The sequence below is a fragment of the Danio aesculapii genome, chromosome 1 (genome assembly GCF_903798145.1).
Source record: "Danio aesculapii chromosome 1, fDanAes4.1, whole genome shotgun sequence".
Classification (NCBI taxonomy): domain Eukaryota; kingdom Metazoa; phylum Chordata; class Actinopteri; order Cypriniformes; family Danionidae; genus Danio; species Danio aesculapii.
This window is the reverse complement of record NC_079435.1, coordinates 50,420,192-50,434,481: the sequence shown is the minus strand read 5'-3', so window position 1 is coordinate 50,434,481 and position 14,290 is coordinate 50,420,192. Positions and strand designations below refer to the sequence as shown.

General features: G+C 36.4%; 1 protein-coding gene across 1 annotated transcript; it reads left to right on the top strand.

The window, feature by feature from the left end:
* The first annotated feature begins 21 nt into the window (after positions 1-21).
* LOC130218258 (cyclic nucleotide-gated channel cone photoreceptor subunit alpha) lies at positions 22-8,334 on the top strand. The gene is given in 12 exon segments (XM_056450437.1): positions 22-113; positions 244-270; positions 361-510; positions 4,898-4,966; positions 5,049-5,240; positions 5,315-5,416; positions 6,107-6,213; positions 6,682-6,974; positions 6,976-7,021; positions 7,024-7,071; positions 7,074-7,112; positions 7,115-8,334. Coding segments are annotated over 12 exon segments (2,121 nt in total). The 3' UTR covers positions 8,071-8,334.
* Positions 8,335-14,290: the final 5,956 nt, after the last annotated feature.

Sequence of the window (14,290 nt, the reverse complement as noted above, 5' to 3'; positions counted from 1 at the left end):
TGGCCTAACAGGATTTTCAAAATGGCTGAAATCGGCACTGAAATGTCGTACCGTTCACAACGATCCGCATTCACTCCAGAACCTTCTGCCGAAAGCATCGAATGTGGAGAAAGGTCAGAGGAGACACCACAGACACATCTAGATGGACCAATCAATTATTCATTTCCATCACTGAACAGTTTTCCCATTAGTTCAATGTCACATTCGACTGTATTTAATTTGCCATGCATTTATCTCTTGCAGGGATCAGACTATGGGACTAATGGGCAGGTGATTTGAACATTCAACTGTTGGATATTTGAAGATTGTTTGTGCATCGTAAGTGATTTTTGTTTTAAGTCACTGTGCCTTCACTGTCAGGATGTCCCAGTTTGCTCAGAGGGTTGGAGGAAAGTCTAGCAAATGCAGAGTTTCGGGATGCAGTGATTCTGCTATGATACAGGAGGAGACTGAAGACATGCAAAATGATGCATCATGGGACTCTAGAGGAGATCAGCTGCGCAAGAGGAAGTGAGTACACAGTATATATATACACACACACACACACACACACACACACACACACACACACACACACAGTTAAAGTCAGAATTATTAGCCCCCCTTTCATTTTTTTTTATTTTTTAAATATTTCCCAAATGATAACTTGCCTAATTACCCTAACCTGCCTAGTTAACCTAATTAACCTAGTTAAGCCTTTAAATGTCACTTTAAGCTGTATAGAAGTGTCTTGAAAAATATCTAGTCAAATATTATTTACTGTCATCATGGCAAAGATCAAATAAATCAGTTATTAGAAATGAGTTATTAAAACTATTATGTTTAGAAATGTGTTGAGAAAATCTTCTCTCTATTGAACCGAAATTGGGGGGAAAAATAAACAGGGGGGCTAATAATTCTGACTTTAACTGTGTGTGTGTATATATATATATATATATTATATATATATATATATATATATATATATTATATATATATATATATAATTATATAATATATATATAAATATATATATATATATATATATATATATATATATATATATATATTATATATATATATATATATTATATATATATAATTTTTTTTTTGGTAAGTTTTATTTTTTTTGGGGTTATATTTATGGGGACCAAAAACGTCACTTCCGCTTCGCTCTCCCCATATTTGTGTCCGATATGGTCACACTCACAACCACAGCGTATTTAGGCTAATTAGGCTAAATGAAATCGATACTTTGCTAAAGAAGGCTTCTGATGATACCTCGAACTGTGTTTTGTTCCTTCAAATCTGCGACGTGTCTGTCTCAACTTCCTTTTCTGTACATTTATTCACGGCTTCACTTCTGTTTGCAGTGGCAACAAACTTTAGGACATACAGTCTTACTGGTGTTTAGAAAATACATTTGGGAAATCTGCTAAACCACAGAGTCTAGTAATAACTTCAAACACTGGTAAAATGTATATCTGAGTTGTTCACAATGCACTCCAAACAGCAGCGAAGCTCTCAGGGCATTTACAGTGAAGACTATAGCTGCGTTCCAAATGGACTTATGCACTTACACACTCAACAACATAGTATATGTGTGTAGTGTCCGTTCAGTGCGTGAAGTGTCCAACATTCCACACTTAATTTTAACGGTTAATTAAGTGCAGGTAATTAAAGTGCACTTATTATTTTTAGAGTTTTCAGTGTGAGTGCACTACTTGCACCATTTATACTTATTCTACTAAATGGCGTAGAATAGTGCAAAAGAATGCGATTTGGGACGCAGCTCATCAATACTACACATCGGGAGAGCATGCTCTTAAAGAGCAACACATAAGTGCGTCAACAAATACAGAAAACAGATCCCAGGGTATTTCACCACAGTGATCTACAGCAGTGGTTCCCAACCTTTTTTTGCCTGAGACCCCCTCTTCCCCCAGAAAATATTGTAAGGCCCCCGTTCCACATTTAATGATATTATCGCTAATGTACTGTAAGTTTGCAGTACGTAGACAAAATGGTTGTTTTCAAACAAACAATATGTTTATTACTAAATCTAGATATATTTATGCACAAATAATATCCTAATGTAAAATGTAAAATATAAAAACAAAACATCAGTAGGCCATTTGTATCTTGTAATTGTCCATTTAAATTAAATATCTATATACATTTGTATGCTTTAATTATTAAATTGATCATTTGATTATTTCGTTTTATTTCTAACTGGCACTCCTAGACCTCCATCCTGCAGAAGATATTTCTAAATGAATGCATAACATTTGCATTCCAAACAAACCAAATCATTAGAGATTCCAGCAAAGGAAACAATCAACCCCACTGTAATGCTCCTTAATTTGTGGTGAGAATAAGTTTGTTTCTCAAGACAACAAAAGAGGATGTGCTTACAGTGACCTTATAATCCTGTGCTGCACTCTCACTTTTGCTAGTCCTGTGGAAGATACTACTACTTACAGCGGTCAGCATAACTGAGTCATTTAAATTAATATTTTCTTTATGGATGCTTTACAATAATGTGTTTGCGCATATACTGTACATTAGATTAATCAGTAGCCAAATCATACCAAAGCCAAAACTAAAGCTCATTTAACAAAATATCTCAAGGATCTTAATGACAAAAGAATAGTACACCCAAATTAATATGTTAGGGAAAACATATCAAATACAAAAACGTAGAGACACACACATATATATTATATATATATATATATATATATATATATAATATATATATTATATATATATATATATATATATATATATATATATATATATATATATAAATATATATATATATATAATATATATATTTATGTATAATAGATAAATAGATATACACACCACATACAGTGACCAAAATCTTATTTTAATTGATATAAATGTCTAATAACACTGTTTTGTTTAAATGCACCAACATGTATTGTCTATATTTACTGAGAAATTGATGAAAGTATTCATTTTTAAAAGGTGGTATACTTATTTATGGTGTGCTCTGTATTTTGCAGAGTTGAGTTTGAATTTGCTTTTGTGTATCCTTCATAGTAGCTATGGATAATTTATTTCATTTAATAATTATCTTAAAAGATCAACTTTAGCCATTCAGTATGTATTTTTAACATACTGATGGTAAATTGGTTTCATTCATATTTGATTTGCGTTAAAAATAAATATTTTAAACAGATTCTTTTTTGTTCGTTTTTGTTCGTTTTTTTTTTTTGTCATTGTCTCGGAGGCAGACATGTGCACAAGTCTTTTTTCTGAAGTCCGTGTCAAGTATGTAATATGTTTCTGGGGACAAATTTCAAGTAATTCCAGACCTTTTGAAAATTATTTATTACACTCAAAAATCCTATTCAGAAAGTAGCGTACTATAATTTTTTTTTTTAAATGTTCAAGATATTAACCAGGGATTCTAAATAATAATAATAACTTTCTATCAACTAATGACACTAAAATATTCAATATTCAAATTGTTTTTGAAAATAAAATTGACTGAATTGTCCATGCGCATATTACAACGTAATATATTACACAAATATATTACACCTTCTTTTTAAATTTGACCATGATTAAAATGACTTAACTTGTATTAAATATATAAAACACCCATATGCACGAATTTCTAACCATAATTAAAATGACTTAATTTGTATTAAATAAATAAAACACCCATAGGCACCCTGCTTTCCACCACTGCAAAAAAATAATGACAAAAGTCATGACAAAACAATTTTATGTTACATTAACTTAATTTAATAAGTTCCCAAGTTTAATTGAATATTTTTAATCAGTTTGACTAATGTAAGTTGACATTAATCGGTATCGGCCGAAAATTACATTTAATGACTCGATCGGTACTCGCCAATCTTGCTGATCTCATGCACCGATTACAGGTGTTTGTTTAAGATTTTATTAGCAGATGAAGACGCACATGGGCTGATGTATATTATACATAGCCTACTGTACAGCAGCCACAACACGTGAGGAGGTAAATGATGTGTGGAGGCACATGCGCTTTCATCACAACGGCTAAAATATATACAGATGTGGTGTGACTTCTGTTTATACAGTGATGGTCTCTTTGTTGCAAGTGCAACTATTTTATTTACCATGTTTTGAGGTGCTGTGACACGATAGTTAGTAATTGTTCTTACCAATTTTTATATCTGTGTTATGTTATTTTCTGTAAAGCTGCTTCTGACCATGATATGTTTACATCTAAATGGTAAAAAGAAATGTGTTTAAGGGATTATATGCAACATCCTTAATTTATTCACCTAGGTAATGCGAGATCTCCACTGGAGTATCATACTTGATGTGCTTAATGCATTATAAAGCTTGAAGCATTAGAATCGGTACTCAGTATTGGCCAATCACCATGGCAAGGAATCAGTACTCGGTATCAGTTGCAAAAATCCTGATTGGAGCATCCCTAGTTGAGATGACGAGAAAATTTTATTTGGTTCAACTAAACAATTTACAGCAGAACTTTTTTTTACATTTAATTACTTTAGAACTTTTAATATTAATATCAATGCAGAGAAAAATTAAATAGAGGCAACAACGGAGATAGTAGAATACAATGATAATAATCTTAATTTAAATTGGCAATTTTTCGCATTATGATAACAGTCACACCTATATGTCATGAACAGCTCCATAAAAGTTGTTACATGTGTTCAAATAAAAAGACTAGGATCTGAGAAAAGACTTTTTATCTACAGTTAAAATAAATACTTTGGGAAAATCCAAAAGAGCCTAAAATCGATCTATTAAAGTGTGTTAAAATTACTGTATTGCAAAAACAAACAAAAAAAGTTGTTATATTTAAAATTTGACCTCTAAACAATTTACAACAACAAAACTACTCACAATATTGTTGTCTTCACAGCTTCAACAACAATGCGAATCATTGGCCTCTTGCAGCGCTGAATATGAACAACTGCAACAACACAGATGAGTACGTGGGACATTAAAATGATGCTCTGTAAAACATTGTGTACTTGCTACGCACTAAACATCAATTATATTTTTTTATGCAGCAAAAAGGATGACAGGGAGATAAAGAAAGATGACAAGAAGGAAGAACCAAAAAAGGATGAAAAGAAGGAAGAGAAAAAAGATGAAAAGAAAGATGAGAAGAAAGACGAAAAGAAAGATGAGAAGAAAGATGAAAAGAAGGATGATAAGAAAGATGATAAAAAAGATGACAAAAAGAAGGAAGAGGAGAAGCCGTGAGTATTTTATTGAAATTTAATGCAATTAATTGAAATTTCTTGTTAAATTCTAACCTTTTTTGTTCTTTTAGTAAACATGTGTGGATAATGGATCCAGCAACAGATTTGTACTATCACTGGCTGACCATCGTAGCAATACCTGTGTTCTACAACCTTATGTTGCTTGTTACCAGGTAATTTATATTAGAATTTCTACTGTACTGCGCATTTATTATTAAAGGGCTCCTATTATTCCTATTTAAACAAGATGTAAAATAGGTCTTTGGTGTCTCCAGAATGTGTCTGTGAAGTTTCAGCTCAAAATACCACTCAGATTATTTGTTATACCATGTTGAAAATATCAATTTTTGGTTAGAGGGAATTTTTGCTGTTTTGTGCCTGTGCCTTTAAATGCAAATGAGCTGGTTTTCTCCACCCATTGCTCAAGTATGTTCGCTTCAGAAGGATACCCAGCAGCATTGCTGTGTCAAAGTGTGGTTAGCCTTAAAATTGCTTGGTTTTTGGATCCTTGTTTAATTTTAAGAAATTAAAAAAATCTAAATTTGATTCTTATACCACTCTAATATGACTGTGTACCATATTCCTACACACATTTCTGTCCAAACAGCTTCCAAAAGTTGATTTTGAATGATAGGTGCCATTTAAAAAATATATAATTTTGTTCAATACTTTAGGTTACGGATATAATAGTACGAACAATAAAAGTATAGTTTATTATTTGAAGATGTACATAAAAACAAAGATGTCTTAGTTGTTCTCCATGACACACAAATACATACACCATAATATTTTGTACTACATTTTGATGTTATTGTCTAGTGAAAGTGCTAATTTAATGTTGTACCTGTTGTTTGTTTTTTAAGAGCCTGTTTTAATGAGCTGCAGGATGATTACACAATCCTATGGATGGTTCTGGATTATTCATCAGATGCCATCTACTTCCTTGACACATTTGTGAGATCAAGGACAGGTGAGAATATTCTCTTGATTTTGAGTGAGTGAATTGGGATTTAAACTATTGCAAGAGTTTTTATGACTGGCATGTAGTTTTTTTATTGTTTATTATAAAAAAAGTAGTGATTAATTAATGATTAAGGGAATAGTTCACCCATAAATGAACAGTCTGTCGTTATTTACACAGCCTTCACTTGATCAAAAACTACAGTATTTGAGTATTTTTACTTCAAAAAGGAGATATTTTGAAAAATGCTGGTTGCTAGGACCCGCTGACTTCCATAGTAATTGTTTTTACTAGTAGGAAAGGCAGTGGCATTATTCAAAATAGCTTCTATTATGTTTAATAGAACAAAGAAACTCATAAAGGTTTTAAACCCCATGAGGGCGAATAAATTATGAGGTAATTTTCTTTTTGGTGTGAACTATCCCTTTAATAACATCCAATGATGACTGTATGTAATGTATGAAATGGTTTTCACAGGTTTCTTGGAGCAAGGCTTACTAGTGAGAGGAATCCAAGAAGCTTGGGAGCACTACAAAAAGTCGCCGCAATTCAAATTTGACATATTCTCCATGATACCAACGGACATACTAATGCTGAAAGTGGGTTACAACAATCCAGAACTGAGATTCAATCGGCTTTTCAAAATGGCTCGTCTGTTTGAGTACTTTGACCGCACTGAAACCAGAACCAATTTTCCAAACATCTTTCGCATCAGCAATCTCGTCCTGTACATCCTTATCATCATCCACTGGAACGGCTGCATCTTTTTGCGCCATTTCAAAAACTCTTGGATTTGGCTCTGACTCTTGGGTGTATCCCACATCAGTGACCCCGAGTTTGGTCGTCTTGGCAGAAAGTACATCTATTGCTGTACTGGTCCACTCTCACGCTCACTACCATTGGAGAAACACACCACCCGTCAGAGACGTGGAGTACTTTTTTGTTGTTTCCGATTTCCTCATTGGCGTGCTGATTTTTGCCACCATCGTTGGTAACGTTGGTGCAATGATTTCCAATATGAATGCATCCCGTGCAGAGTTCCAGGCCAAGATTGACTCAATCAAGCAATACATGCAGTTCAGAAAGGTCAGCAAAGATTTGGAGGCACGTGTCGTGAAGTGGTTTGACTACCTTTGGACTGAAGAGAAGACTTGCGATGAAAAGGAGGTGCTCAAGTACCTCCCAGACAAACTCAAGGCAGAGATCGCCATCAACGTGCATCTGGAGACTCTTCGGAAAGTGCGTATCTTTCAGGATTGTGAGGCGGGTCTTCTTGTTGAGCTTGTCCTTAAACTTCAACCGCAGGTTTTCAGCCCTGGTGACTACATCTGCAAAAAGGGAGACATCGGTAGGGAGATGTACATTATAAAAGAAGGCAAACTAGCTGTGGTGGCGGACGATGGAGTCACGCAGTTTGTGGTCCTCAGCGACGGTGCTTACTTTGGCGAGATTAGCATCCTCGGAATCAAAGGGAGTAAAGCTGGAAACCGCAGAACTGCAAACATACGTAGTGTGGGATACTCTGATCTGTTTGCGCTCTCCAAAGATGACCTAATGGATGCGTTGTCGGAGTACCCAGAGGCTAAGAAGGCACTAGAGGAGAAAGGTAGGGCTATTTTGATGAAAGACAATCTTATCGATGAGGCTGCTGCCAATGCCGGCGCAGACGCCAAAGACCTAGAAGAAAAGGTGAATTTGCTTGGGACGAATCTAGATGTGATGCAGACTAAATTTGCTCGTCTTATGGCAGATTGGACTGCCAGCCAGAACAGGATCAAACAGAGGCTCACCAACATGGAGGCCCGCGTGAAGACTCTTAGGGAGGAGGATTTGGACGAGGTCGTAGAGGATAAGAAGGACAAATAATTCTATACCAAAATAGACTGACTTCATACTACGTGTTAGGATCATGGATTACACATTTATCCATATAGAGGAATCAGGCCACATTTGAGTGAGGAATTTGGTTGATCTAAAAGTAAAACAGCAGCATCATACTATTAATAGACGACTGAGTCACAGAACTGGCATTTCGCAAGACCTAAACATAATTTGTGAAGGCACGTAAACAATGACAGATCAGACTGCTTCAGTCTCACTAATTCAGGATTGCCTTGAAAGGTAAATTGGGACAACAGTGTGCCAAGGTTGTCCATCTTCTGTTTTTGGTTATTCTGGTTCATGATGCTGTCGCTGTGAAGTATTGCAATGTCTGAACATCAGGTAGTTTCTAAAATGATAGAACTTTGAATTTTGTGCAGCTATACTCTCTGTGAGATGTCATGCTGTAAACATTAATAAGTATGCATTGTTCAATGTCCCTTTTTTCTTTACGTTCTCAGGAATTGCTCCTAAGCCTTGTTGTCTTATTTGGAATACCAAAGCTTTGTATAAGGCAAGCATAAATACTGTATCAAATATAGGAGGAAATCATGTAAAGGCAATCTCACACTGCTAACTCTAAGATACATGATCCAGTGTGGTACTCACTAAACATTAAGATCTTGCTCCAAATTGAACATTACAATGGTTAAAAATTTACAACACTCAATTCACAGCCTATGATTTGAAATGCAGCTAAGGCTTCTTGTCATCTGTTGCCATTTTGATGTCAAAATTCTGAGAGAAATTTATGCAAGTTTATGGATGATTTTTCTGTTTAGACTGTCCACACTGTGATGGCTGGATTAGTTTGACCTTCTCAGTGTATTGTACACTGCAGGATCATGTGATCTCTTGTTAGAGATTAAGTGAAGTTTATTTATAAACTAATTTCGAGAGGATCACATGCTTATGATTCACCACAGCTGGACCCGTATTAGCTAATAGATGATTCTCCAATCAGATGATTCCTAAGACACTATAAATAACCATAGTATTCATAACACAGTCATCTTCATCTTGAAGAATCCCCCCTCCCTCCACTATTCTTCCCTTTTCCTAGATTGAGTGGCCCAGTGGTTGGCACTGTTGTCTTACAGCAAGAACATTGCTGGTTCTGGTCCTTGCTGGGCCGGTCGGCGTTTCTGTGCAGATTTTGGTGTTTTTCCAGTGTTCATATGGGTTTCCCCCAGGTTCCCGGTTTCCTCCCACCATCCAAAGACATGCGTCATAAGTAAATTAATTAAACCAAATTGGCAAATATTTCCCTCATAAAACAATTCATCATTAGCACTAATAAGCGGGGGAGTTCTTGAGATCTACCTGAGCTCAATCTCCCCTCTCGCCCTGCAAACGCTCAGGGCGCTCTCCCGGGACAGCATGCCAAACAAGCTTATAATCAATCATCAGCTAAAGCCTGGTTTATACTTCTGCGTCGAGTGATCGGCGTGATCCACGGCGCATAATATAAGCATTGTTGTGCATTTATACTTCTGCCCGCTGTTTGTGTTGCTCTGCAATAACACTTCCGAAACACTAGCTGGCAGTAGGTTTTTATGTTCCTTTGTGTCGAGTTTCTTTGCTGGTGTTTTGTTTTTTCTGATTGCTATCTTAATGTAGAAGTAGCTCAAACTCGCTTATTTTGAGGCAGGAACTGGCGGACAAGCAACAACTTTAATCATAAGGTAAACACAAAACAAAACTTTCCATCTGGAGCTCCTTCGCAGGACTCGACTTTTGTAAACACTCGCTCCAATGGGTTCGCACGGCTATGGGCCCAACCCACACTCGTCAGCGCTACCAAGCCGACCAATCACAGAGCTTCATCGTTGTGAAGTGTAGTTACGCTTTTAGAGAGGTACGCATCGGCGTCGACGAGGGTTATGCGTCCACGCGCAGCCTGCACCGAAGGATACACTTGCGCTTGATGCAGAAGTATAAATCAACCCTAAGTGTGAACTCTTAAAAAGGATTATTGGGTGAGAAAGTAAGAAAGAACAGTGAAAATGAATTGATAAGGAAAGGGCTTAATGATTTTTGGTTCAAGCAATCATGATGTTATTCTCTTTTAAAATGTTTTGTTTACCTTCATCTAAATTTCAGATAAGGAGAGGTGCATCTCAAATGAGCCTTTGGCAGAAACATGTGGATCGTTCCAGACAGGCACAGATGACGTTGCAGACTTTTTTAAACTTAATGAGCCTTGTCTGGCTGATCCTTTTTTTGTCACAGATCTTGGAAGTCTTCCTGCGACAGCAAAATCTAAAAGGTGTATATTGTGAGCTTGCCTTAATATGATGAATTGGAAGCTTTTAGTTTATTTTTGAGATGAGAATAGAATGGAGAATCTTCCATTTTAGTTAAACATGTTCGTTTCTTGTATGCATATTTGATTTGTATTCTGCAAAAAAAAAAAAATCAAGAGATGTATTGTATTGAATAAATATATTTTAGAAAGTTTCTTAACATTTTGTGTTCAATTTGGATTGGTTGTGTTGGGAGAAAACAATCTACAAGTAATCCAATCATACCATGCAGTCGGTGTGGCCATTTTCCTGTTCAGACTTGCCCTCAATGTGACGATCTTTGAATTTGGTGTTGGTTGTCCACAGGGAGCATCAGCCCTGCAATTAAACCTGCTAAACATAAAGCTAGTTAGGGAGCTGTGTCGGAAATGCAAACATCGCAGCTTTGACTCTTGAGAGGAACATAGAGAGACTGAACTGTGAAATGTAAATAGAAATCAGGGTATAGTTGTGTACCATACCCTGCAACTTCACTAGCCTTTTATGTTTGTTTTGTAGCTGCCATTTCAATTTCGTTGTTTTGAAGCCTTAGTGATTACAAAAAGCCATGCAGGTCATATTGATTCTACTGATTTTCAATGTTTTCATGCATATTATCAAAAATGTAATCAAGCATTTTTTTCTCCCCAGGTCCAAAGTATGAAATATGTTGATTACGAAAATCAGCAGAGAATTATCAAGAACAGCTTGTAATGCAAATGACATGACGTTTATCTGGCGTCAACCTACCGTGAACTTTGTGCAATGCCGACTCTAATTAAGACTGCCTTTTCTCCCTTTTTCCTCCAGAGACAGGAGTCAAGCAGCGTGCTATTGTGAGGTAAATATACAGAGGTGGGAAACACTGTTGTGGGATGAGAAACCGTCAGACAGAATAGTCGAGCTGGTGTTTGTTTGAGTGAACACCAGACCGTGAAAATGGTGGCTTGTTAAGTTCCTTCGCCTGTTTATGAAGCCTGCACTTCCTTACATTCGACGTCCTGAATTTTATTTTGTCATGTTGAGGAAAATATCTGCAAAACCTCGAAGTAAAACACCACAATGGACAACTGGACAAAATAAACAAACGCTTCGTTAGTTAGCTTTGATAGCAAATACAGGGTTGATTAGGGTTATTCCAGCTAATATCGATTTGTTAACTCTGCTGAGATTAAAACATTGGTTTTGTGTTGCCTAAATCTAAATATAACTAAATGTTGTTTAAAATATATCTAACAAATCTTTGAGGGAATTTTATTTTACATTTGGAAGTATTGTCATTTCTAAAATAAATCTAGATATTGAACCTATGACAGTTGTCGACAAGCTCCAGCCTTTGTCCAGTTCATTACTTTTGGACACAGATTTTTAAACTCAATCGCTGATATTTTTCTTCTAAAAAAATGAACCATGTCCTTTAGTGGCACTGTTTGGACCGAATCCTACAAATGTATCGCTGTCATCTTTGCAGTCAAGTGTATGAAATTGCTAAAAGAATTATAGGCTCTGAGCTGGAAAAAACCCTTCTCCGCCCAACTACTTTCTATGAATGTATTACTTTGTATGAGTTTATTCAAATAGAGAAAATTAGATGTACAATTAATGGCAAAAACAGAAGATTTTTTATACAGTTTGTCAACCTTTTCAGTTGTATTTTTAAAAATGTGTTCATGTAACCTGTCTTACATATCTAACCCTGTCTGTATCTGTCTTTTTCTCATCCAAGAGTGTATTAGGAAGAAATTGGTCTGATATCTGACATTTAACAGTAATGGCTTACTTAGGTGTGATTTGTTTTTTTATTATTATTTTATACATTTATTTTTGTTGTTGTTCTTTACTTTTTATTTTTCTCTGAATATGGTTCAGAGAGTAAGGATGTGTTAATAACCACCCAATATTTTTTCTTCAATATTGTTAAATTAATGTATTATAGTCTTTCTTTCCCTCTCTTTATAGTCTTTTCTTTCCCTTTCCTTCAATTTCTGAGAATTGCCAATAAAAGAGTTAAACTGAAAGTATTGTCATCAATAGTTTACAGACTTAAAGAGCCCATATTATGGGTTTTTTGAAAATGCCCTTCCATGTAGTGTGTAACACAGCTCTAAGTGAAGTGAAATATCCAGCTAAGGCTTAAATCTGTAAGTGTACAGTGTTTAAAACTATTGATTCATCTATAAAAGAGTCGACTCATAGTGCTTCAAACGAGTCGCCTTGATAACGAGTCATTAGGTGTTTCGCGATGACGCAGCCACGAAACACAAGCCTCGCCAGTAGTTACGCGCGCAAACCAGGGAGATTGAAACCTGCGGCCCCGCCCACTAACACAGAAAAAACACTAGACACCCACACACAGACGCCGCCGGTCCAATGAAGTCACGCTGTGCTCAGATGGATAATTATGACAGTCCTACCCAAAGATGAGTTGTTAACCTGGTACAGTACACGCGGTTACTCTTTATATTCTCTTATCACATGTAAGCCACGTTAAAAAACGCGACGCGTGCCGCTTTGTTTACGGGTTTAACGTTAAAGGCTTTTGTGAGCTCGCGTTCCACTGCCGTTTGTCGTTGCTATGGCGATCGATCGTAAGCTAGGAGACAGGAGACTCGTGTCACGTTCCCTAGTTCTTCTGAGGAGCGTTGTGTGTGTGTGTGTGTGTGTGGTGTGTGTGAGAGAGAGAGAGAGAGAGGAGAGAGAGAGAGAGAGAGAGAGAGAGAAGAGAGACTCGCGTCGCTTTCCCTAGTTCTTCTGAGGAGCGTTGTGGTGTGTGTGAGAGAGAGAGAGAGAGAGACTCGCGTCGCTTTCCCTAGTTCTTCTGAGGAGCGTTGTGTGTGTGTGTGAGAGAGAGAGAGGGAGAGGGAGAGAGAGAGACTCGCGTCGATCTCCCCAGTTCTTCTGAGGAGGGTTGTGTGTGTGTGTGAGAGAGAGAGAGAGAGAGGGAGAGGGAGAGAGAGACTCGCGTCGATCTCCCCAGTTCTTTTGAGGAGGGTTGTGTGTGTGTGAAAAAAGCCTTACACTATGAAGCGCGTTTGCACTGTGACTACTTTTATATAGTTGATTACCAGCTGGGCATTTCACTCTGTCTCGTGCTGAAGCCTGTCACTGTCGACCAATCGCAGCAGGCTGTCATCGGTCCAATCAGCGCAGATTAGCTTCGCGCTGAGGAGGGGGTGGGAACAAATGAATCGCTGAACGATTCATATGGGAGTCGCTGGGATAATTAGGTAAAAATAAATGCAGATTATAAGACCATCAAAGTGTTTTATGACCTTGCATGCATATTAGACTGTTGTTGGAGACCCTTACAACCTAAATATGACCCTATTTCATGTATAATATGGGGCTCTTTAAATATATACAGTTGAAATCAGAATCATTAAGCGCCCTTTGAATTTTTTTCTTTTATAAATATCTCTCAAATGATGTTTAACAGAGCAATATTTTCACAGTATTTCTGATAATATTTTTTCTTCGGAGAAAGTCTTATTTGTTTATTTCGCTAGAATAAAAGCATTTTTTAAATTTTTTATGAACATTTTAAGGTCAAAATTATTATCCCCTTTAAGCTATATTGTTTTTGATAGTCTACAGAACAAACCATCGTATACAATAACGTGCCTAATTACCCTAACCTGCCTAGTTAACCTAATAACCTAGTTAGGCCTTTAAATGTCACTTTAACGCTGTATAGAATTGTCTTGAAAAATATGTAGTCAAATATTATTTACTGTCATCATGGCAAGATAAAATAAATTAAGTTATTAAAAATGAGTTATTAAAACTATTAGAAATGTGTTGAAAAAAAATCTTCTCTTCACTAAACAGATATATGGGGGAAAAAATAAACAGAGGGGCTAATAATTCAGGGGTCAGGACCAGCACTAAGACCAGCATGACCAGCATTGAGACCAGTACTG